This window comes from Protopterus annectens, chromosome 9.part0 (genome assembly GCF_019279795.1).
Source record: "Protopterus annectens isolate FY-2018-M chromosome 9.part0, PAN1.0, whole genome shotgun sequence".
NCBI classification, from domain to species: Eukaryota; Metazoa; Chordata; order Ceratodontiformes; family Protopteridae; genus Protopterus; species Protopterus annectens.
The window spans coordinates 682,106,231-682,132,924 of record NC_056743.1 but is presented as its reverse complement, the minus strand read 5'-3'; the positions used below and the strand labels follow the sequence as shown (position 1 = coordinate 682,132,924).

Below are 26,694 nucleotides of genomic sequence, written 5' to 3'. Positions count from 1 at the left end.
CATAAAACCATTTTTTACTAAGCATCTGTATAAGCATTCTGCACATCAAGGACAGAAGGAAACAGCAAGTGATGAATCTCAAAAAAATCCTGTGTTTTAAAGCAGAAATTACTGTAGTGTCTGAAGTAATGTGTTCCCAATTACTCCTATTCATTTCAATGGTTTCCTTAATGGGAGTTTTTATAGACTATGATTTGACTAGGATTAAAGGAATAAGCCAAAATCAGTGCATCAGACATACCACAAAATAAATGCCTGAAACCACCAAAGTTATGATCAGTGCTTCTCTTACACCATAAGGATATAAACCATTTACCTAATATAAGTATAGACAAGAAAAGGAGCAGTTCATAAAGTTACTAAAATTAGTAAAAACTTGAAAAATAGTGCTCTTTATTAATGGATTAATTTAGTTTGGATCCCCTGTGAAAGTTTGAACATCTACTGTCAGCCAGCAATGCATGTCTTCAGTCTTTGGATCTTTCCGTTTATTGGCCATCGTCATCAGAATCCGAATGGTTATTTCCAATGGGTGACAGAAAAGAAGTGAATGGGGACTTCTGATGCACAGTCAACGATACTGTTTATGGCACTTTATTATCTTATGCTTTAGTTAATATTTATTGGTCACATGGAATAGACTTGCTGAAATATTCATGTATTCTCTAGGAAAAGCCTGGAAACCAGTTTGATATATGGAATTCCATGGAGCTGTAATATGTCTGAAAAAGCATATGTTTAGCCCACTTAGCCATAGTTGGTATACTCTAAAGGAATATTGTTTAAAACTTTTTCTTAAAATAAGAAATTAATTTTTCTCATAATATTGTGAAATCCATTCATGAATATTAAGAGCAGGATGTGAAGCACAGTGATTGTGAAAGAAAAGCCATGTATCATTGCAAGTAAGTAAATGTGTTTGTTTAAAACTGTAAAAAAAAAAAAAAAAAAAAAAAACAGATGTGTGCCATATAATTCTTCTGATTCATGCAAATGGAACAATGGTCAGTGTATCTAGGAATGGACATAAGGTAGTCAGAAATGGTTCACTTTGTAAGAACGTATCTATACCTAACTTAGCACCACTGGAGTATAATGACTGTACAGTTGAAAAAAGAGCAGTATATTTGAAAGCATTGCACTTGTAAATGATGCGCGTGCAGATTCCTGGTAAAGTAATGCAGACTGAAAATGTTCAGCAGCAATTCTGTGGAATCCTTAGAAACTGCATTACAGTACTTTAAAGTGAATGTAAATTATCAAGATGAAATGCTATGTTTTCTAAGAAACTGCCATTCTGGAAATTATTACATCACAGTATATGTTGCTCAGATAAAGTAATAACCAACAACTGGGTGTGGCATATTGAAGACTTACCCACGGTTGATGTGGTTTAATCACGAGAGCAAAGCCCGAGTGAAGGCAATCGTGGGTAAATAAATATATCACACCCAAGAATTGGTTATTGCTATTATACAATGGCATTATTTCAGAAACATTACTTTTCTTAATTAATGTCATTGTATAATGGCTCTGTGGTGTTCTTCCTCATTGTTTCCTTATCTTGTGGCTTTGTTGATGTACTGCGCATGCTTATGGGACTTAATACTGCTTAAGCATGGGAATACATCAGTGCTTTGGAAAGCAAGCAATGGACATCGGAAGATCTCTGTTGCTTTTTTTTTTTTTTTTTTGTTAAAAAGAAACTGTGAAATTGGGATGGTTTAGAGCTTCGAGAGAGGCAAAAATACTAGGAAAATAGGTATGTTTCTTTAGTATTGTATAATTTACCTGATTTTCCTTGTATTTTCTAAGACCTGTAACTATCTTAGTTTACGAAAACTGCAAAGCCTTGACATGTATTAATAAAAGAAAGTCCGGGTGACTTGACTTTTTTCTGTTGATATATGCTCGATTTACAAGAGACACTCTGGTTGGGCTGACCAATCAGTGTGCAAGTTTTTGAAGGTTAATGACCTGTCATTGTATAATGTAAATTATACAATGACCCCAATTAATATTCCAAAACGTGCATGCTGTAAATCCCACAATATGCAAATGGAAAAAGGTCCAGTCGCCCAAACTTTTTTCCGTTGGTATAAGGTGTCCAAAACTTTTTTTTTTAATAAAAAGAAAAAAACGGACCAACAGAGATTCTCTTTTCTCCATTGCTTCCGTTTCAAAGCATTGACGTACAGGGTATGTGTGGGAACGCAAATCCCATAAACATGCACAGTACATCAACACAAGGAAACAGTATACCACTACTGGCAGAAGAACAGTAATGCGCCATTATACAAAAACATTATTAAAGAAAAGTAAGTATTTTTTTCTTAAATAATGTCATTGTATAATAGCAATAACCGACTCCGTGGTTGTGGTATATTGAAGATTTACCAATGGTTGACTTTATTTAATCACGCGGGCTTCGCCCACATGATTAAACCACACCAACCAAGGATAAATCTTCAATATACCACACCACCCCATCGGTTATTGCTTAAATATTCACACTGATAAAGATTTATTTTGGGGGGAGGGTATCCTGCTTTTATTAACCAATGTTTTAAAGTAGAAAACTATGAGAAACTTGCTGATAATGTGAGTCTCTAAGTTTATATGCATTCACATCCTCAGCCTTGAAAGTCTATAAAGAACAATGCCTTACATTTCTACTTTTTACTGGGTTCTACTAACCCCCATGTCACTATGCCAAATGGAAGTTTGGAAGCTTAGAATATTAGTTTTAATAGAATTTGACTGACTACTTCAAAACTGAAACTCCTAAGGGAGAACATTAAATCAAGCCAGTTCCTAAGTCTCAACACAGTATTTTTTAAACAAACTGGCATATTGTTAAAGATATCAGATAACATTAAGCTACCTACATGTTTATCAGGATTTCCTTTCATAGGTGTGAAAAACATAATGATCCATTTATGTTATCAGGCTTTGTTAGCAGTAGTGCTGTAAATTCAGGCTGGGCTGTTGTTTAGCCACTTTATCTCTTACAAGATACAGATACTTTTTATGTACTCCATTCATTTTCACAAAACTCCAGCATCATGTATATTGCTATATTATGTGCTAATGAATTTACTGCCTTTTTACTTGTCCCAACCCATGTTGTCCTTTGTACCATCTCTTTTTAGTTCGTCACTTTAGACCTTTCCGGCTGCAAAGTCCATGCCCGATTACACAGGCCTGAACTTTATACGCTGAACATCTTAGCTCAGAAATTAAGGACAAATCCAAAAAGAGATGGGGGAACAAGGACTCAAATTCAAGGGCAGATTTTAAATATTGCTGTTATACACCTAGAAAGCTGTTAGAATCACAGGTCTTTCATGAACATGCATTTTTTTTAAACTGAAGTTGTCTAAAACTCAAATGTCGGTCATTATTTAGCAGTTGTAATACTCCAAGATTTGCCAGAAAACCACAGATTGCACAAGGAACAGTCCAAAGTATGAGACAAAATTAGGGGCATCCTGGCAAAATCAGGGACAGCTGAGAGCACTGATCTTCCACAGTTATGTTAGTATACAAATGGCAAACAGCATTTGTCTTGTAAGCTCCATATTCTAGCAGCATTACATACTGCCACAAACGCAAAAGCGAAGTGGTAAATACAGTAAAACAATAAAAAACAAACCAACATGTTCTTACTTGGGAAACAATCACTTTAATGCAATAAAAACACCAGAGACTTAGCGCTTTCACCTGCTACAATCCAGGCATCAGAGTCAAAATAAAATTCCAGTACAAACACATATATAGGAAATGCAGACTGACATAATCTCCTGTTTCATTATGTATTCATGAATAATGTATGAATGACTAACAAGTCTATAAAAAGAAATGACTACAGTAAGACTGTGGTGTAGTAAAATTATTGAATGATAAAAAAAAAATAAGTGTAGATATTAAAAATATTGGTTGAAAATATAACATTAATAAGGCTTAAAAAAGCCTGTCATTAAATCTGTTTTGCTCTTTTTTTTTTAAATACTCAAGATGGAAATAGTATCATTAACTCCAGGTTTCACCCTGGCATTGAGTCTAAGTTGCCATTCAGTTTTTTAATCTACAAGTCAAGATCGCCATCACCTCCTCTTGTGTTGACCATAACTCTGTCAATAACAAAAATAAGGAACTTTTTGAAATTTGCACATTTTGTAGTATGTGTGTATAGGGCGCTGGTGCACTTAGCATTCTTAATATCTCTGTCATGTTCAATGATCCTGTCATGTAACTTCCTAGTGGTCTTGCCTATGTAAAATGCAGAACAGAAAATACAGGTGGCAATATAAACAACATTTTTGGTATTGCAATTGCAGAACCCTGGGCACTGCAAGTTCCTATCATAAGAGTCAATCTGGACGTAAGGTCCATCATTAATGAAAGTTGAACAAAAACACATTTGTACATCCTAGAAACGTAATTAACTTTTGTACTATCTGTGTCCCTCTCCAAAATTTCTTTGATATTTTTGCCTGTACTGACAACAATCCTAGCCTCTGGCCCTAGTTTATTCTTCAGGTCATCATCCAATAGGGCTCCCCAAATTTTCTTCATACTCCCTTTTAAGTGTGAAGCATCATGATTAAATGGTATTATCATGACAACATTTTTGGAGCCTTCATCTTGATTGGGATTGATGTTGCTGTGACCACCTCTTAAGACAGGTAAGAACCTTGTTGTACAGTTCTTGGCAACCTCTTCTTGGTTGACAGTAAAAGCATGAAAGGGTAGCCCCTATCCTTAAACATCCCAATGAGTTTAAACAATTCTTCAGAAAATTTGTTATCGTCACTGATCAACCTGGACAGCCTGATCATCTGTACCTTGACTACACTTCTACGTTGATGTTCAGGATGACAACTATCTAAGCACAGTAACATGTTAGCATAGGTCCTTTTCCTAATTCTATTGGAGGATAGTTTACCTGTGCAGTTATCTTTTGTAAGAAGAATGTCTAAATAATTGATTTCATTTTGATGGATCTTATAGGTGAACTTTAGATATTGAGTAGTGCTGTTAATGTAATTCAAAGATTATAGCACTTCAGTAGTTGTTCCTCTCCAAACTATAAGTATATCATCCAAAAATATGAGATACACATGGATCTTGGATGTAAAAGGAGATGGAAATACATGCCTTTTTTCACACTCGGCCAGAAACCAGGGTGCATTTCACCCCAATGGCCACACCAGATTTTTGCTGGAAAAGTTCCTCCCTCAAATGTCAGGAAATTGTTTTTGAGGATCACTTCTAACAAGTCTACCAATAAGTTGACTCAGGTTTGATCAAAATGGTCATGTAGTGATAAACATTCTGAAAAATATTCTAAGCCAGCATCATGGGGGATCACTAAATAAGTTGACTACATCTATTGCCACAAAAAAGTCATCCTTGTCTATCTTTACTGTTTTTAATAATTCTAGACAGTGCCAAGAATCTCTTAAAATGTAACCAAAATTGTTGGCAGCTTTCTTGGAGAAGTGATCAACAAATGCAGCTAGTGGTTTGGCTTTAGAACCTTAAGCAGTAACAATGGGTCTAAAAGGGGGGTCATCAGTGATTTTGTGGATTTTAGGTATTTCAAAAATTATTGGAATTTTTGGTGTATCAACTCTCAGAAAATCATATTCATCTACTGTTAGAATGTCCTAAGTGCATAAAATAAAAAGATGTCAATCTTAGCATAAGCTCTATTAAGTTCATTAAATTCTCATAGGTCTCTTCTTCATTGAGTAGCGAATACATTCTACACATAATCAATCTGCCTCATAATGACCACTCTCCGCCCTTGTCTGGCTTCGTTACTCTATATTCTTCATTGTCTAATAACTCTGTAAAGGGCCAACCTTTCTTCTTTAATTAGATTTTCACTTCTGAAGTAACTTGCTTTGACAATTTGTCTAAAATCCTTTTCCACACATACTTCAAACAAATTCACTAAGGGGTTACATGGAGGCAGAAATGTACTTTTTCATTTTAATATAAATGGTTCTGTTCTACATTCACAATTCTTGTTTAAAAAAAACAACCTCAAGTTGAGTTGCCTGGTGTAAAGCTTCAAATTAATCAACAGTTTGTCAATGTCAGACTTAAAGCTCGGAACAAAACCAAAGCCTTTTTGTAACACAGAAATATGTTCATTTTTTCAGTGAAAAATCACTGAGGTTGTGTATAATTCCAGACCTAAAATTCATCATAGATGCTGTAGAATCACTGTCAACCAAACCATTATTTGTGTTCACATTTGGTACTGACATAGCATTGTTATGCATTTCGGTTATTCTAGGACTAGGATTCAAACCATTCAATTCTTTGAATACTACCATTGGATCTAATACACATTCCTCCCTCCACATCTGGTTCTTCTCCCCCAATTCTTCCCCTCACTGAATCACCCCTCAGTGCTCCTTGAAAGGAGCAACCAATCAATAACAAAATCAATCTCCACATGATCAGGTGTTCTGAACGCCTTAGTGGGGGTGGTTGCTCTAAAAATGTTCATCATATGCATCATTAACATTTTTTTGATTGTGTTGGTTATTGAAATCATTACTATTACTACTGTTGTTAGTAAAACATTGTTTGTAACTGGAGGGGGGTCAGGATATACTCGTGTGTAAATCAGCCTTATCCTGGTCTAATTTATTCTGTTTACATTTACAGTTGGTTTCAGAAAGGTTTTTTATATCAAAGAATATTCTATTATATCTAACAGACATTTGCTCAAACAAAAGGTCATTAACAATACTTTCATTAAGCAATTTTAATTCAACTTCAAGCTTCAAAAGCTTGCGCTCATTGTCCTTAATTATAATGTTCATCACCTAGAGTCCAGTCCTGTCGAACAATTCAAGTAACTCCTGATGCATCAAAGAAACCTTTTCTGTGCCCACTGGGAATTTCCATACTTAAAGAGCCTTTGGAACTTGTTTCAGTTTTATAGATTGTACCAAAAACGCGTTGTCTAACTTAAACGATTTATATTTCTTTCCCAAACATTCAAACATGGTTAATTGGGTGGTAAGCAAACCAAAATTGTTTCCCTGCCATTCACAATGCACTGTATAGTCCAGTAATGGCAACTGGAACAATCCATTTAAACCACTGATGGCAGGAGGTGAAGAATTAGTATTGTTGCCATCAGTTCTAGCTGAGCCCAATATATGCAGAGTGAATAGTTCTTACTGCGACAATGTCAAAGTCTATTCAGGCAAGCCTCTCCATTTTAATTCATTTAAACCAAAGGCTAATTCTCGATTGTTGTAAGTTCATCCCCCTTTGTTTTCAGAGAAGTAGACCGCTCCATGTCTATATAAAGAAATTACTACTGTGCAACTGCAATACTAAAAATGTTGTTTATATTGCCACCTGTATTTCCTGCTCTGCATTTTATATAGACAAGACCACTAGGAAGTTACATAGGTTCATAGGTTCATAGGTTCGTACTAGGCTATCTGCCCTAGGGCATTTATAAGCCTAGCCAGAGTGTATGTGGCTTACACCACCCCTTAGGATGAGAATACTACGCCCTTTTAGGGTTTAGTTTACTATGCCTCTGTCTAGTAGTGACACAGAGATGACCCCCAGGGTAAACTTACGATCTCCCATCCACTCGCCGAGATTTCTCTTGAATAGAGTCAGTGAGGGGCTCTGCCTAACATGGACTGGGATTCTGTTCCAGAGTGTAGGGAGCCTCTGGGTTATGAATCTGTCCCTCCAGCACATTCTATTTATTTCTGTGTTGAGGTTTAAGTCACTTGTTCTCGTGGCTCTGATGGATTTGGATTTTCTGAGGTGGAGCATGTCCATTAATTCAGGATTGGACATGGCCTTGCGTCAGGCACAGATCACCTCTGAGTAGGCGATATGCGACTGAATAGAGCTGGAGTTTTTTTCAGTCAGGCAGCATATGACATATGTTTAAGACCCTTTATCCTCTTGGTGAGGAACTTTTGGGGTCTTTCCAACTGCTGCAGGTGTCGGGTGAGATACATCCCAAATGGGGCATTGTACTCAATCATTGGCCTGATAAGAGAAGAGTATAGGGGCACAATGACCTCTCTTGATCTAGATGTGAAACCCTTCATGATAAGGTGGGCAATATAGAAGGTCTTCCTAACCACTTTGGCAATGTGAGTGTCAAATGAGAGGTTACTGTCAACCTGGGTCCCTAGGTCCCTGATTACCTCTTCCGTACTTAATGGATTACCGCCTATGTGGTAATTTGTCGATGACAGGATCATTGAACATAACAGAGATATTAGGAATGCTAAGTGCACCAGCACCATATACACACATACTACAGAATGTGAAAATTTCAAAAAGTTCCTATTTTTTGTTATTGACAGAGTTATGGTCAACACAAGAGGAGATGATGGCGATCTTGACTTGCAGATTAAAGAAACTGAATGGCAACTTAGACTCACTGCCAGGGTGAAACCTGGCATTAATGATAGTATTTCCATCTCAAGTATTTTGAAAAAAGGGCAAAACAGATTTAATGACAGGCTTTTTAAAGCCTTATTAACATAAGAATTGTTTTATTTTCAATCAATATTTTTAATAGCTGCACTTATGTTTTTTATCATTCAATAATTTTACTACACCACAGTCTTACTGTAGTAATTTCTTTATATTGACATCTAGTAATGTTAGTCATTCATACATTATTCATGAATACATAATGAAACAGGAGATGATGTCAGTCTGCATTTCTTATATATGTGATTGTATTGGAATTTTAGTTTGACTCTGATGATGCCTGGATTGTAGCAGGCGAAAGCACTAAGTCTCTGGTTTTTGTACTGCATTAAACTGACAGTTTCCTAAGTAAGAACATGTTGGTTTGTTTTTTTACTGTTTTACAGCATTACATACAGATCTTGGCGAGTTTCTCACACTGTTTACTTCACATGACTTACTAGTGGAACTCTCCGCTATCCATAGGTCCACGATTATGTTTTTTCTACCAGACTAGTTTCAGTGACATTAATTAGACCAAAATTAAATATGTCCTCCTGATGTTAATAATATATTACCTTTACTTCAGATGAGGGCTCAAGTTTTATATGACTTGGTCTAAAGATGGGTTGCATTCAGAGCAGGAGCATTTTGTTGCTTACTTAGAGACAAACATACTTTGTGGAAAGAGGAACACAGACAGTGAAACATCCATTATTCTTGTCTGCCTTGGGCAGTTTTCATCAGTTACCACAATCAGGCCACATAAGGAGAAGCTGTCAAGGATCATTGATGTTCTTGAAGTCACTGATGTAACAGTCTACAAAGCTAGCTATGCTGTGCCTGGGCATAGTGCTCTCTTCTCACTGTCTGTGTCAAGCACCTATGTACAAAGTAGAACACTAACAGCCTCTACCTGTAAGCCCCACCACATCAGGTATTCCAGCTACACTATGTACTACCGCCTAAATGGCAGCTTGTAAGCAACCCTAAAAGGTTGAAATGCACTACAAAGCTGTCATACCCATGCTATACATCAATATTCTATAAAAGTTACATGATGGTCCTTTTTTTCTGAGATGTGGGCATCTTCTGGAAAGCTCAGATCTATGTTCTCCATTCCTGGTTACATCGTGTTTCCAGAACTAGGTTGCTCACATTGCAAAAAAGTACTGCATTCACGTTGGCAGTCATTAGTGCACCTGTCATATCAGGAAGTAAAATGATAATACATGCAAATAAGATCTATTACCACATAATGTCACAAAATATTAGAACAACCACAACAAGCTATACTTAGAACATTTGTAGAATATGGAAATCTGTTTGTGACAAGAGCATGTTTATGTGGTGAAAAGTAAAAAATTTCAGTCATTTATGCACAATTATTCAAGCTGTGCATCTGGAAACCATCTGTCTATACACCATCCTGGGATCAGGTAATACTCCAATTTATTTACATTTTGGTGTTGTGTGTTCTAAGTTTAAATTAAATACTAACATCAGGAAAAGACACAGTTCAGGAAGACTATGCTAATGATATTAAACTGCAGTTAACAGTGATCAAATATTTTTGTTTAAAATATGTTCTGCTTTTTACAACTATTTCTCTTTATTTTTATAATAATTATTTCATGTTTATGTTTAGCCATTGGTATGCTGTTCCTCAGTTCCAGCCATTTTACTTATTACTTTTCCACTGCCTTTTTCTTTGTGTTCTGCATCATTTACTGAAAGTGTTTCTGTTCCTGCTTCAGGTAATTCTCACTGGTGATCTTTGGTCCAACATCTGACTGTCCCTTTACATGTCTGGCAGTTCTGCTATGGACAGCATTATATCAGCCTTTCTTATCTGGGGAGGTAAGTACTTTGTTTTTCAAAATAAATATACAGAACTTTTTCAATGGAAAGAAATATCATAAAGATGACTTGTACTGCAGACAAATTGTCTGTGCCTATTGCAACATGCTTCTTATTATCACCATCACACAAAAACATTGAATTATACTTTTTTTTTCTCTTCTCTTTATCAGTTTTGGTGCTGACAACATTGAACTATGTCTAGACATTTAGGATGGCTTTATTGCCATTATGTCCATGTTATTGTCCACTTTATTGCAAATGCATAACATAATGCAAGGAGACAGAGCAATCGTGCGTGTATCCATTTAGTAGCTAGTCATGCATTATACGGAATCATGTATATTAGGCCGCATCATTCAGAGTATCTAGTCTTATTATAGAATGCATGTGTTGTAATTTATATTTAAGATTGGGTTCTGTACCTATAGTTCATAGGTTCACAGGTAGGTACTAGGCTATCGGCCCTGGGGCCTATACAAGCCCAGCCAAAAAGGTACCCTGGCCTTTGCTACCCAAGAAAATTATTTTCCTGTGCCACTGTCGAGCAGAGCCACAGAGGTGATCCCTAGGGTGAATTTCCTATTTCCCATCCAATCATCAAGATTTTTCTTGAAAAGTGCTAATGAGGAGCTTTGTTTGATATAGATAGATAATTTATTCCAGAGTATGGGAAGTATCTGGGACAGGAATCTATCCCTCCGGCATGTTCTGTTTATTGTGGTGACAAGGTTTAGGTCCCTAGAGCATGTAGCTCGGACGGATTGGGATTTTTTTAAGTGAAGCATGTCCAACAGCTCTGGGTTTGACATAGCTTTGTATATTAGGCAGAGATCACCTCTGAGTAGGCGATATGCGATGGAGTAAAGTTGGAGTTTTTTAAGACGGTCTGCGTAGGGCATCTGTTTGAGGCCAGTAATCCTCTTTGTGAGGTATTTCTGCAGCCTTTCCAGTTGTAGATGTCTTGTGAGGTACATACCAAAAGGGGTGTTGTACTCTATAATGGGTCTAATGAGTGATGAGTAGAGGGGAACACTGACCTCTTTTTTTCTGGATGAGAAACCTTTTGTGATGAGGTGTGCCATGTAGAAGGATTTCCTGACTACTGTGGTGATGTGATTATCAAAGGAGAGACTACTGTTCACCTGTGTCCCAAGGTCTCTTATCACACTTTCGGTGTTAAGTATACTACCGCCTATGTTGTAGTTCATGGGTACAGAGTTTTTACCAAAGGGGATGACAATGCACTTTTTGGCATTGGGCTTGAGGCCATGGCTTTGACACCAGGCATCTGTCTCAGTGAGGCCCTTTTGTAGGAAGTCCACATTGTTAGGAGTTTCGATTATGGCTCCTAGTTTGCAGTCATCTGCGAACTTCGTTAGCTAAAGACCTTCTGTGTTAGCCTGTACTTCAGAGAAGTAGATACCAAACAGGAGAGGACCCAGGACTGAACCCTGTGGTACTCCACTTGTCACTGGTCTGAAGTCTGATTTGGAGTCTGCTACTTTCACAGTGTGGGTTCAGTCAGTGAGCCAGTTGGCAACCCATCTTGTGACATAGGGATTTATACCTAGTTTAGTGAGTTTATCTATAATTCCAGAGTGGGGGATGGTGTCAAAAGCCTTGGCAAGATCTAGATAGGCTGTGTGAACCACCTTACCCTTGTCTACGGCTTTGGTGACTGCTTCAAAGAAGTCTATCAGGTTTAGGAGACATGATCTGCCGTTTACAAACCCGAACTAGGTGGGGTCCAGAGTTTGGAGATTACCGATGTCTTTGTTTATAAGTTCCATGATGATACATTCCATGGCCTTGCAGACCAGGCTCGTCAGGCTAATGGGTCGGTAGTTCCCAGGGTCTGTGGTGGCTCCCCCCTTGTGGAGTGGGATATCCGTCACTGTGCGCCATTCAGCAGGCACAAAGCCTGAGGTGAGGCTATGACTGAATATGGTACTTAGGTGGGGTGCCAGTTCATTATGTAGTGATACATATCTTGCACTTTCACTTATCCTGCATCATTATTCACTGATTAAAGACAGTGTAGTGATATTCTGCATATGTCTGTCACAAATGAGATACCAGCCATCTATCCTGCAGTGCAGCTAACAACCCTGCCACACAAAAATGCCAGTAGTTCTTAACTGACCCTCTTGTCTGTCTGGGATTGCACACAAGTCCTGGACACAATGTGTTATTTTAATCTGTCTGTGCTTGTCTTTCCTACAACTTTACTCGTACTGTTCATTTTCCAGGCACTACAAACAATTCCCCACCCCAATGAGTGGATGCTGTTACAGTCCAAGCAGCTTGCTGCTGTGACACAGAAGACATGCAAACATTTTGTTGTAAGGTGACAAGTAACTTTACTTTGACAACACAGATATGCCCAGCACGACAATAAACTGATGTGCAGTGATATGGTGTATTTATATTTTTGAAGATGGCTTACGATTTATTTGTAGGGTTAGCAGTTATGATAAAGGAGTATCGAAATATTGTTGGTTAGGATATAGATAAAGGGTTTGGAATATGGGATGGGATTGGACAATAATGTACCTAACCCTAATAAGTAATTTTTTATTGTAGATAATGGGAAAAGCTTCAATTATTCAGCTTTTTATGTTGCTACTTGTTAAATAAAATACATAATTTCCCAAGCAGACTCCATTGTCTCCATATGCCCATATTTTGATTAATGACTACAGCTTAGCAACACCCTGAATGTTATGGGCAAATATTTTGATTGATGACTAGCAATAATATGAACTTCATAGATAAAGTCCCAAGTGTCTCCTCTCAGCAGTCTTAGAGAAATATTTCAACACAATTCTAGTCTAGGGGACATTCAGAATTTTTCATTTCTATCTTTCATTTCAACATTTCACAGCATAACATTGATGTCTCTCAGTTTTTACAATTCTCAAATAGTTTTTCCTAATATAGTTTGTTGGACATTGCTAAATTTTTATTTTATAACTCCAGTACAAATATGGGACTGTCTAATGCAGTAAGACTATTGTATTTGTTCATCACAGAGTCCTGAACACATACTTAACTCAATGTTATGAGTGACTCAGCACCACATTAGTCTAATTTAATATTCTGTAAATATGTGTCTGTTTTTTAAAATTTCTGTGAGTCTACTATGAATGATTATATCTTGTACTGTATCTTGTTTAAGTGTAATGTGACTACTTGAAAAATTTGAAGTGACTGAAAAAAAAAAAAAAATATATATATATATATATATATATTCTCTCCAGAACTCCATAAACGTTGTTTGAAAAAGTCAAGTACGAGTTTCACAGTAAGCAAAGGCAAAATAAATAAAAGAAGAAGAAATTGTAATGAAGTAAAGTCTCTCTGTGCCCTATGATTTGGAGGCAAAGCCACAAAATCCCGCACTATCTATATACCATATATGTTTACATCATAAAATACCTAAAACTCAAATCATCAAGCATCAAAATATCAAAAAACAATGATAAAACAAAATATTGAAAACTCAACATCAAATCACAAAATATTGGCTAATTCTATCCAAACAAAAATACCATATATCATATGTCCTAACTACAAAAACGTGATCAAGTGTCGAATTGATAATGGTACATTACGGAAAGTGTTTTTGCAATGTAATGTGTAGGGTTAGGATTTTGGTAACGTAATGTGTAGAGCTGGGGTTCTTGTAATGTAATGTGTAGAGCTAGGGTTCTTGTAATGTAATGTGTAGAGCTAGGGTTCTTGTAATGTAATGTGTAGAGCTAGGGTTCTTGTAATGTATAGGGTTAGGGTTCTTGTAATGTAATGTGTAGAGCTAGGGTTCTTGTAATGTAATGTGTAGAGCTAGGGTTCTTGTAATGTAATGTGTAGAGCTAGGGTTCTTGTAATGTAATGTGTAGAGCTAGGGTTCTTGTAATGTATAGGGTTAGGGTTCTTGTAATGTAATGTGTAAGGTTAGGGTTCTTGTAATGTAATGTGTAGAGCTAGGGTTCTTGTAATGTATAGGGTTAGGGTTCTTGTAATGTAATGTGTAGGGTTAGGGTTCTTGTAATGTAATGTGTATTGCTAGGGTTCTTGTAATGTAATGTGTAAGGTTAGGGTTCTTGTAATGTAATGTGTAGAGCTAGGGTTCTTGTAATGTATAGGGTTAGGGTTCTTGTAATGTAATGTGTAGAGCTAGGGTTCTTGTAATGTATAGGGTTAGGGTTCTTGTAATGTAATGTGTAGAGCTAGGGTTCTTGTAATGTATAGGGTTAGGGTTCTTGTAATGTAATGTGTAGGGTTAGGGTTCTTGTAATGTAATGTGTAGGGTTAGGGTTCTTGTAATGTAATGTGTATTGCTAGGGTTCTTGTAATGTAATGTGTAGGGTTAGGGTTCTTGTAATGTAATGTGTAGAGCTAGGGTTCTTGTAATGTATAGGGTTAGGGTTCTTGTAATGTAATGTGTAGAGCTAGGGTTCTTGTAATGTAATGTGTAGAGCTAGGGTTCTTGTAATGTAATGTGTAGAGCTAGGGTTCTTGTAATGTATAGGGTTAGGGTTCTTGTAATGTAATGTGTAGAGCTAGGGTTCTTGTAATGTATAGGGTTAGGGTTCTTGTAATGTAATGTGTAGGGTTAGGGTTCTTGTAATGTAATGTGTAGGGTTAGGGTTCTTGTAATGTAATGTAATGTGTATTGCTAGGGTTCTTGTAATGTAATGTGTAGGGTTAGGGTTCTTGTAATGTAATGTGTAGAGCTAGGGTTCTTGTAATGTATAGGGTTAGGGTTCTTGTAATGTAATGTGTAGAGCTAGGGTTCTTGTAATGTATAGGGTTAGGGTTCTTGTAATGTAATGTGTAGAGCTAGGGTTCTTGTAATGTATAGGGTTAGGGTTCTTGTAATGTAATGTGTAGGGTTAGGGTTCTTGTAATGTAATGTGTAGGGTTAGGGTTCTTGTAATGTAATGTGTATTGCTAGGGTTCTTGTAATGTAATGTGTAGGGTTAGGGTTCTTGTAATGTAATGTGTAGAGCTGGGGTTCTTGTAATGTATAGGGTTAGGGTTCTTGTAATGTAATGTGTAGAGCTAGGGTTCTTGTAATGTAATGTGTAGAGCTAGGGTTCTTGTAATGTAATGTGTAGAGCTAGGGTTCTTGTAATGTAATGTGTAGAGCTAGGGTTCTTGTAATGTAATGTATAGGGTTAGGGTTCTTGTAATGTAATGTGTAGAGCTAGGGTTCTTGTAATGTAATGTGTAGAGCTAGTGTTCTTGTAATGTATAGGGTTAGGGTTCTTGTAATGTAATGTGTAGAGCTAGGGTTCTTGTAATGTAATGTGTAGAGCTAGGGTTCTTGTAATGTATAGGGTTAGGGTTCTTGTAATGTAATGTGTAGAGCTAGGGTTCTTGTAATGTATAGGGTTAGGGTTCTTGTAATGTAATGTGTAGGGTTAGGGTTCTTGTAATGTAATGTGTATTGCTAGGGTTCTTGTAATGTAATGTGTAGGGTTAGGGTTCTTGTAATGTAATGTGTAGAGCTAGGGTTCTTGTAATGTATAGGGTTAGTGTTCTTGTAATGTAATGTGTAGAGCTAGGGTTCTTGTAATGTAATGTGTAGAGCTGGGGTTCTTGTAATGTAATGTGTAGAGCTAGGGTTCTTGTAATGTATAGGGTTAGGGTTCTTGTAATGTAATGTGTAGAGCTAGGGTTCTTGTAATGTAATGTATAGGGTTAGGGTTTTTGTTATGTAATGTGTAGAGCTAGGGTTCTTGTAATGTAATGTGTAGAGCTAGGGTTCTTGTAATATATAGGGTTAGGGTTCTTTGAATGTAATGTGTAGAGCTAGGGTTCTTGTAATGTATAGGGTTAGGGTTCTTGTAATGTAATGTGTAGAGCTTGGGTTCTTGTAATGTATAGGGTTAGGGTTCTTGTAATGTAATGTGTAGGGTTAGAAATCATATTCATCTCATTACATCTAGAACACTATGGCTTTTATGGGCTTCATGGGCCCAAGGTACCTGTCCCAACTTCATTATTTAATTTTGCCACAATTTTAATGGTGTAGCCTTGCCCTGTTAGGATGTATTGAAATGATGGGAGAGGCTGAAAGTATGAAAAAAAAAAACAAGAAAAATGTAATCTAAATTGTGAGAGGTCAAGATGGCCGGGATGTATTTCACATAATGTTGGCTGTGTTGTATCACAACTTTTGGTCTTCTTCCTTTTCTTTTCTTTGAGATGTATAGAGCTATTTGCATCCATTGAGGAATCAATTAGCTGAATCTAATCAGGAAACCATCTTTTCCCAAAACTCAGTCTTGGTTTTATTAGACAGAACTCTAACCCGTACTGCTACTCTGTCTTACTTGTACCAAAAGCCCCTGTGATACAAAACTCATTTTGACAATTTACTAGTGAGCATCCCAGCCACAGGTTCCTCCTAGAAGAAAATCCAAGGCACCAAGCCAGTAAATTGTGTTAGCACTTTTTTCTCATTTTGTGTACGATATGGAGTGTAATTTTACTTTAGTGAGCATCCTAGCAAAAATGTGATGACAAGGTTCAGTACAGGATCAGGAATGCTAACCCCCTTGGGAAAGAGTCTCAATGCGTTTCTATTAGCCCTAACCTATGACCATACACAGAGACAAAGCTACACAGCAAATTTAGCACTTTCTTTTTTATGATTATGAAATTTGGATCACATATCAACATCTCCCAAAAAGCCTGGAGAGGTAACATCAGTCCTGCAGTAATCTGCATCAAGGGGAAATACCACCACACTAACATCAGTTATCTACCTGTAGTCAAGATAACCTGTAGTAAATAGGCCCACCATGCTGTGTTTGATGCCTTGTATATCTGACTCTCAGTTCTAAAAAGAGATTATGTACTCACAGTTGAGTCACATCTGGATGTCTTGTGGTAGTCAGAAGGAATGTTACAAAATCACATGGGCAGCATAGCTTGAAAGGTTAAGGCTGTGAGTTGCAACTCACATGGAAGGTAAACCTCATGAAAATATGCTTTTATGAACAGGGAGACACTCTCCATTGATTGATCTCAGCAATTCAATGCCTTCAATAAAGCAAGGGCCTCCTTTCAAAAGGGAATGTCCTATCTTCAAAACTGCAGCTTAAGACCTTACCAGATTTCCTATACTGAAACATCTGCAATTTTTATAGATGGATCTATGAGTTTAGCAGCTGACTTTGTCACCTCAGGACTCATGTATACATTCTTCACATATGAAGACAATGATGATCAGTGGACTGACATCAGCATCTCTGACATTTCAGAACCTATACTTTTTCCCCTTAATTGAATTCCTTTATTAATTGGATATGCTCACTGGGGCTATTGCTACATACAAAACATCCAAGGAGTACTGATCTGGTTATAAACACTTTTTTTAAACGTGCACAGCATACATGTAGTGTGGGACATCATTAAATTGAAGACTATACAGCGAAGCTTGTTAGTGGTTCATAGCCTAAACTTTTCAGGCTGTGTGGCTCAAAATTCCCAAGTTTAAGTTAAGATTCAGAATTCAGAAGTGCTGCACCCATTCAATGTTACTCTCCAGCTCCTCACAAGGCACAAGCACCCCAAAGTGCTGTTGCCTTACTGCATCAGTAAAATGTTGGCAATGAAATCTCATGGCATCATAACATCATTAAAAAACACTTCAAGCCTGACTCAGTTATAACTGCACCATATAAAGTCCGTGACGTTTCAAAGCCAAAGTCACTGTAGTGTCTGAAGTACTCTGCTTCTGAAATAGTCCAATTCAGTTTAGCGCTTTCTTAAGCAACAGAATTCTCAAAGGTTACATTGGCACTGGGTTTAAAAAAATCTAAGCCGGTAATGTATCAGACACAGCACAAAATAAATGCCTGAAAACTTTAAGTTATGTTAAGTGCTTTTCTTAAAGCACAAAATATGAAATGCTTACCTACATTTAAGTACACACAAGAAAAGAACTTCAAAAATTAAACCAAAAAAAAAATAAAATAAAATACAGGGCCAGATTCAACAAGAGTTGCTCTCAGTCTGTCCTGATTCTGAAAGACCTGCTCTCAGTGTAAATGACTTTTTTTTTTTTGTTTAAGGGTTATCTATAAACAGGCTTACTCTGGGGAGCAGATTCCAAAACAACTGCTTTCAGTATAAATGGTCACTTACCCTGAGAGCAACTATTTTGGAATTGGGGCCACAGATAGCATGCTTTTAATTTATTTATTGATTTATTTTGCTTCATCTGTGGCAGCTTGACCATCTTTTGCCCACCACACCCCTTCAGTCTCCAGCTCTTGCTGTTTCCTGCTCATCTCCCTCAAAAAATAAATGAATATGTATGCATAACAGGTGTACATTACTTCAGACAGGTGAGAGGTAGAGTGAAACTGACTTTGCATGATATAGATCTTAGAGATGAAAAAACACTAGTACATTTGAAAATAAAGTATCTGTGGTAAGTGATGTCAGTGCAGATGCTTGGTAATTCGTTGCAAATTGTAGTTACCTGCAATTCTGTATAATCTTTGGAAAGCATATTACATTACCAGAAGGTAAAGTATTTATCTGAATTTTTTTTTTCTTAAGAAATGACAACTCTGGATATAACAGCATAGCATGTCAAAAAAGTAAAATATTGATAGTATTGCACATTTGTATGTCTTGGGGGAAAATATGATGTACTATTTTTAGCAACCAATGTAGTTTTAAAGCGGACAACTGTGAGCAACTACTGGCAATGTGAGTCTCTATGTTTATATCCATTTTAAAAAAAAATCAACCTTAAACATATCTAACTGGGGCAGTGCTGTACGTTACATAATCAATAACGCCCAACAGGGTGTGTGTTGATGTGTAATTAGAGAAAGGGCAAACTGTACATCAGCACCCTGATTTGAGAACGAACATTCTCCAGCAGGGTATTAATGTACAAGTAATGCCTGCTGAAAAATGAGTCTGCTGCTTCACGGCAGCATATCAAGCTACCATGGAGCTTGGAGAGGTAAATCTTAACTTACTGCCACCATTATTTTATACTTGCTGACCACCACTTTTGCTGTTTAGCAAGTGTTAAAAAAAAAAAAAAGTGTGTGCGCATGTATGTGTATGAGGAGTGAGTGTGTTTATGTTTCTGTCTGCGTGTGTGAGTGAATACATGTATGAAAGCAGTAGAGACTGTGTGTGAGCGTCAGGCCTCATAACTCCCCTGGATGGGCATACTCACAGTCACTTCCTTAGACATTAGTAGTGCTCAGGTACAAAACAATTGCCTTTAAATCCCAGCCATAGACCCATTCTCATGCCTTTTTTTGGCATGGAAACCTGATCTTAGAAGGCATCTTTAAGTCTTTTATTAACCTACATTCATATTTGCCAGGGAGGAAGGAATAGAAAGACATCAATTAAATTCTAGCCTCACTCCTTAAAACATAATGCTGATTAATCGATAAATTCACAAACAAGATCATATGAAAATTGGTGGTAAAAAAAGAAAAAAATATATATATTTGGAGTAGGTAACAGAACTCTTTTCATACCCTTGGACTCTAAATTATTGCATTATCATTAATAACATCATACAAAATTTACATAGCTGCAAAACTTCAAGAAATGACACTAAGTAGTCAACTGTACCTCCAGCTCACTGACCTTCACAAATGACAGCAGCACTTTACCCAACAGTGGGGTGTAGTGGAAGTCTACAATAATCCAGTCTTGGTAATTTTAGTTCATTACTGAGTGAGGGGATTCTCTTAACAGTACCATATAGTACTTCTGCTTCTCTGGCACTGAAAACTCACTTTTAAGCACCTTCCAAGGTTCATCTTGGGGAATATCTTTGTTGATCAGCCCCAGCTGAGCATAATGTTCAGTGAAGTCCCCAGATGATCACAGAACTCCACAGCCACTGACATGGAAAAACTTAGGTGGCTCCTGCTGCCCTTGGCCTCAACCTGTGCTAGCTTCAGGAAATGGCCCTTTGTGTTCTGCTTGATACCCAAGTAGAAATGCTTATTCTGGGTTAACCCATGTGGAGGTAAGTTTGAGGGTCTTGTGCTGCAGGCCACAGCTCAGGCCCAATTTCAGGTGTATGAAACTGGTAATCAAGCTATAGCCTTCTTGACTTCCACTGTCTCTATCTGCCATGATGTAGCCTGTCTTTGAAGTTTTTTTTAAAACATATAAAACCCAAATAAAACTTTCCAAACACAGTCAAAAGTTGCAAGAAAAAAGAACTTTATTCCTTCAATGCAGTATTCCATCAAATCATATTATCTGGAAACCAATTGCTGGATGAAAAAAGAGTCATGCCTGTTGAAATTATTTGCATTGTTCAAGTATACATTAAGGAAAAATTAAGACATCACATGTTCTGGCCATACAGTCAGCATTCATGAACCTACCTGAGACTTTAACAAGCTACACTAAAACTAATAAGAGCAATGTATACTAAATGAGACAGACAGAAAGAATGACTGACTTATTTTACGACTCTTCTTCATTTTCTTTCCAATGTCGTTTAAGCAGTGCAATGACGTTTTTAGATATTTTCCTTCTGGCTAACATCTGTTCTTCCTTACCCCTACTAAGCTCAAGGTATCTGATGACAACCGTTATTTCTTATGTCCTCCTGTTTGCAGTGGATTTTTCCATGATCAGCTAACATCCCTTTGTAGAACTGTACACAATTACTCATGTTCCCTACCTGTCCACTGTTCTTACTCTAATCCCAATGACATTGCACTTGTACAATAGTTTCACTGGCACCAGGTAGGTGGCTTCTAAAGCTCCACCTCATGCACCAGCACCAGGTAGCTAGCTTTTAAACCTCCATCACTTTCATTAGCAGCAGGAGGAGGACAGCCTCTAAACCTCCACTTCTGAAAATAAGCCCCAAGAACCTTACTCCTTTCCATCTTGTAGAAGCTGACAAGCAGTGATCATGTAGCCAATCTAAAAACAGGAAGTTGGACTGAAGATGACCTGATAATATTCTTAAAGGACTTGCTATTGGCTGGCTGTGATTGCAGGTCTGCACAGGGTAAGCAGAGGAAAAAGATTTGAGAAAGCTTCAAATCCAGTAAAACTCAGATAAAAATGCAAATGAAGATTATGATCCCTGATGCAATGATGACTATGTTGATTCTTATGGTGGCAGTGGAGTCAGCCACTGAACTTCCATAAATAAAAATGGTTAACGGAAATGGAATATCCTCTATGTGTAAGTGCAGTATTGTTAGATACACTACACTGGTAGTGCTTGGCAGTACAGAGAAATGAATGATAGTGGAAGATGTATGTCTGTACTACTGCAATGTTAAAGGGGGTATCTACGAAAACCCATGATATTTAGCTAATTCCAGCATTTGTTCTAGCACTATCTTTGGCTCAGAGTGTACTTCCGTTTGCAGCTGTCACTCTCTGTAGTTGCCTTCACCACCCTTCTCCAAGCCCCTCCCCCCACATAAATCATTTCTATGCTCACTTGGCTTCTAAGTGAGTTTTGATACTTTGTTTGCTGGAATTTCTTACAAATGACTCGACTGGCGATAGCAGTACGCTGTGTATTTTATACATAAATCAGGAAGTATACAAGGTTAGCATCAACAGAGAGCTCAGGCAACAAAGGGTCATCATCAAAGTTAGGGAGCCTAAAATAAGAAAAAAACATAGATCGTGTAGCGATATCTCAGGAATTGTATGAGCATTCATATAAAGCAAAGGAATGTGGAAACCAATAAAAGGTACACATGGAATTATTTATGGAAGATTTAATTATGCCAATGTTAGAGGAAGATGAGGCTCAACAACTAATATCTGTGATAGAAAGAGAGGGGATAATGGAGCTATATAATCAATCAATAGGGAAGTCTCCAGGAACAGACACTATTCCAGTGGAGATTTAGAAAATATGAGGGAAGGAAGTGATAAAGATCTGGGAAGTTTTGTTTAACAATATTTTAAAAGAAGGAAAGTACCAGCAACTTGGAAGAAAGTTGTGGTGGCTATATTCCCCATAGATGGTAAAGGACCTTCACACCCAGCTTCATAATAGACAAATTTCAATTTTAAATCATGATTATAAAGTCTTTATGTCTATACTAGCTAAGAGTATGGCGGAGGTGCTGCCAGCATTGACAGATATAGATCAATGTGGTTTTGTGGAGGGGATGCAAACATATGAGAACATTAATAGAACAATCACAGTTCAAAGGGAATCAGAGTGTGAGAAAATACTGGTACATACATTATCGAACTGTTAAAAGTTTGAACATTTCAACGGAAATCTCCATACAGTGCGGAATGGGAAGATTTCCCTTTCCTGCACTGTAGTGCAATCTCGGAGTTGGTATATTTAAAGAGTGGGGGGTGCAGAAGACCTTGCCCCCCTGTTTAAAATGGTCGGGTAGTTTTTTTCCTGTTAATTTTTTTTTTAGCTTTTCGAACTTTTAAAAGTTCAATCATATGGCTTCGACCATATGATGTTCAAACTTTTCAAAATTTGATAACGTAATATACACTCAGAAAATGCTATTACTGTTAATGGGTCATTTATGGACAAAGCATTTGATAGAGTCAGCTTGGACTTTGAGTAGGGCAATAGTAGCATTTTCATTCCTTGGTTGACTAGTAGGGTTAACAAAAAGAATATATAAAGGGTCAGAGGCAAGACTTAAAGTGGGAGTGAGATGTTTCCTCTCACACAAGCTGTGTTTGAACAGAGGAATCATGCAGAGATGTACTAGTTTTCCATTTATGAATTAGTTTATATTTCAAGCCATTAGCAAAAAAAAACAAGGGATGCCCAAATTCAAGGTTATAGCTGATATGGTAATAAGAAAACTTTGCTTTATTTGTAAGCAATATTATTTCAGTGTTGTGGAACATTTTGAGATAGTTTCAAGTCTTTATAAAATAAATGAAGACAAAACAAAGGCTATATGCGGGAAGAGACTAAAAAAAAAGGTATTGCAGAAACTGAGAATATGTAAGCCCTTGATATTTTTTATAGATTGTAAGATCAAAACAGTGAAAATGGATTGTCCCTTTGGTCTTACAAAAGCGACCAAAGGAAATGTTGTGGACAATAATAAATAAAGAGTTGAAGGAATTTATTATTTGAGAGGTGATTAGGACAAGAGTTAATTGGAATAAGTTGGTTTCTACACAGAACAATGTTTTTAGAATTACCCAATTTGAAGAGGTACTTTAGAGCAATGTATGCATGACACAAGTGAAAGGTTATAAATCAAAATGGAAAGGGATGATGATGAAACAGAGTAGAAGTTAGAGAAAGAAGGAGAGAACAGAATTTTGAATACAGCATATGATATTCATAAAGTACCAGAAAGTATTCTAAAATCTAAGCCAACAAAGAAATGGAGAAAGGAGATTTGTACCAATAGGGATGACTGCAAATCAGGACACAGACAATAGGCAAGGAGGACTGGAATTTACTGGAGGAAATAAGTATTTAAAAAAAAAAAAAGTTTTGGGAGACAATAACCAAGAAGGAAAATGTAGTAGACTAGAATGAGGCAAAGTAGAAATTTGAACAGCAAGTTAGAGACTGCCTTCCTATCAGAGATTGAAAACCGATTATAAGCATAGAGAAAAGGAAGGGGAGGGGTACATTAATGACCAACTCTGGTAGAGTTTTAGTTGTGTGTAGAGCAAAGTTGGAGTTAAAGGGATAATTAGTCAAGCATGTAAAATATTGCATGATAACCATAAGAATCAGAGTAAGCTTGGAAAAGATTGGGGAAAAAAGCAAACATTATTTACAAAAGAAAATGGGAGGACATCTGTATGAGTATTCAAAAAAAAAAAAAAAAAAAAAAAAAAACAGAAGGTTTAGTTTTGTTTTTTCATGGAAATGTTTCCATAAGTATTGCATATCCCAGGCAGACAGAATTTTTTTCTTCAGGTTGATAGCAAATCTGGAGGTATGATGGAATAGAAAAAGGTAACTGGGGACATGTTTTGGGAATCTAATGAGTTCGTATATTTTAAAAACTGATAATCAAAAAACACAGCTAACAGTCCTCAAGAAACAGGAGTTCTCACAGATATAACATTGCAGGGAAACCAACAAAACTGCACAATGTGGTGTAACACCAAAATATTTTAATAAACTTCAGTTTTAAAAATTCCCTCCAGAGTACGTTTTCAGAAGTTTTGGAGGAACAAATGGTTAACAACTATGGAAATGATTCTTTTGAGATGGAATATTAGATTTGAATTGTCTAGATATGCTAACTAAGGCTTGATACATTTGTTACTGCCTGTTACTAGAAAATGGAAATCAAAATCTTAACCAACTGTAATTGAAGTATTGAATATTGTACATGAGACAAAATAATTGGTGGTAGGATCTTTAGAAAAGGGAAGGAAGAAGTTGCATATCAAAAAGGGAATTTGTGAAAATCATACATGCAGAATATTCAGGAATAGCACTTAGGGGAGGTAGGAAATGAACACTTTATGTAATACTGAAGTGAATGAAGATTGTTAAAAAGAAAACATATGTAAACTGCATGTAAATAAGAATGAAACATGTTACCAAGTTTTGTTTTCTTTTCTGTTAATGTATTTGCACTTATGCCATGTTTTAAAACATGATGACTCAGTAAAAACTTTTTAGAAAATATTAAAGCCAATACAGTATTAATGCTTCTGAGAAAGATGTTACTAGGGACATTATGCAAGCCATTTAATAATCTTGCATATTTCTGCTACTTTTACTTTTTTTGCACTTGTGATTACTAGAGTAGTCACAGCTCATACTCCTTATCCTTCATTTATACCCCAATCTAGTCCAGTCAATTTCCCCCTCTTTTTTATGCCACAAGTAACTTATTCATCTCTCCTATTTTGCTGTGCCACTTGTGTGCACTAACCAATATGAAATCTGTCAGCTGTTTACCCCTTCTGTACCTAGCCTGATACCAGTATGTATTTTGAGGGACTATAGTGACAAGAAAGTCCTTATCATTACTTTACAATGATTTGCACACACACACACACACACACACACACACACACACACACACACACACACACACACACACACACGCACACACACATGCACACACACACACCACACAGATTACTTCTACTAAATCAGCTTACAATGAGGTTCTTAACAGTACATTTCCCAAGTCTCCCAGGCTAAAGACTAAGAAATAACAGATTATCAGTTCACATAGTAACACACACATCTTTGCCCTTCATATCCACAGCCAGTACATATACATTTAAGAGCCATAAGGGTTTAGAGTACAAGGTTTTTGGGCATCACAACTGCATCTAACCATGTTATGTTTTAGCAATAGATGACTGTTGTCAGACATACAGATACCACCATTAGCAGACTGGATAAGAATAGGGTGACAGCGTGCCAGGATCCAGGATGTAACAAGGACCCTTAGACACTTCCACTCTGACAATTATTATTATTACCTGATAGTGTTCCATGTGGGAGTGAATGACAAGGAGTCCTACAAAGAGGGATGAGCAGACAGATATGACTGAGCTCGCTGTGCATGTGCTTGAGGCAGGAAAGACACTGATCTTGAGTGTTATTTTGCCATCACCTGGAATGATGCTGAGATCCAAAGACAAGATTAATGGCTTTAATAACTGGCTATGTACATGGTACCATTCTAGAGGAAAGAGTATGTGTCATCTTCTGCTGAGACGGCTGACACGCCTTCTTTCTTTTACAGGGATGGTCTGCATCTCTCAAGCAAAGGCTTTTGCATTCTGGCTAAAGCCTTTGCTGCTCCCATAGTGCCTTTTTAGGCAGAGTCCAGAGTCTGATGTACGTTCTAACCCAGTAAATTCTCATTTGGAACACATTAATGTGACTCTATTCATTGCCAGGAGACCAACAAAAAATATCCCATCTTGAGGCTACACTGAGATCTGAAAACATTCATATATGCATAGTTACAGAAACATGGCTTCAAAGCCATGAAAGCACTCCCTCTATTCTTGGGCATAGTGGGTATCACATCTTAAAACTCACTGACAATTATGGGAGAATATCAGTATTTGCCGAAGATGTCATCACCCCATAACAGATTCTTTTGGACCACTACTGAACTCCCAGAAGTCCAACTCACCATAAATAAGGCAAATTCCTACTTCATAGCTATAGAGCACTTTCTATGTCCTCTTATGAAAACCCTAGCTATCCTAACACATTGTCTGAAATACTGATGGAGGTCCAGGAAGCATACAAGTCCAGTATAAACCACACAGCTAGCAGCAACCACCAATGATTTATTGAGCAAAAACAGCAGTCAGGCGCTTTTGTCTTACATCAAGACTTCATCAGAACTGCAGTAA

The 26,694-nt window shown here is 37.1% G+C and overlaps 1 protein-coding gene across 1 annotated transcript in view; it reads left to right on the top strand.

The window, feature by feature from the left end:
- The window catches only part of LOC122810566, a 415,025-nt gene that overhangs the window by 199,184 nt on the left and 189,147 nt on the right, over positions 1 to 26,694 (top strand). The window contains exons 6-7 of the mRNA XM_044082146.1: positions 8,373 to 8,494; positions 22,447 to 22,580. Of these exons, the coding sequence (XP_043938081.1) occupies positions 8,373 to 8,494; positions 22,447 to 22,580 (256 nt within the window). The remainder of the gene's footprint in view (positions 1 to 8,372; positions 8,495 to 22,446; positions 22,581 to 26,694) is intronic.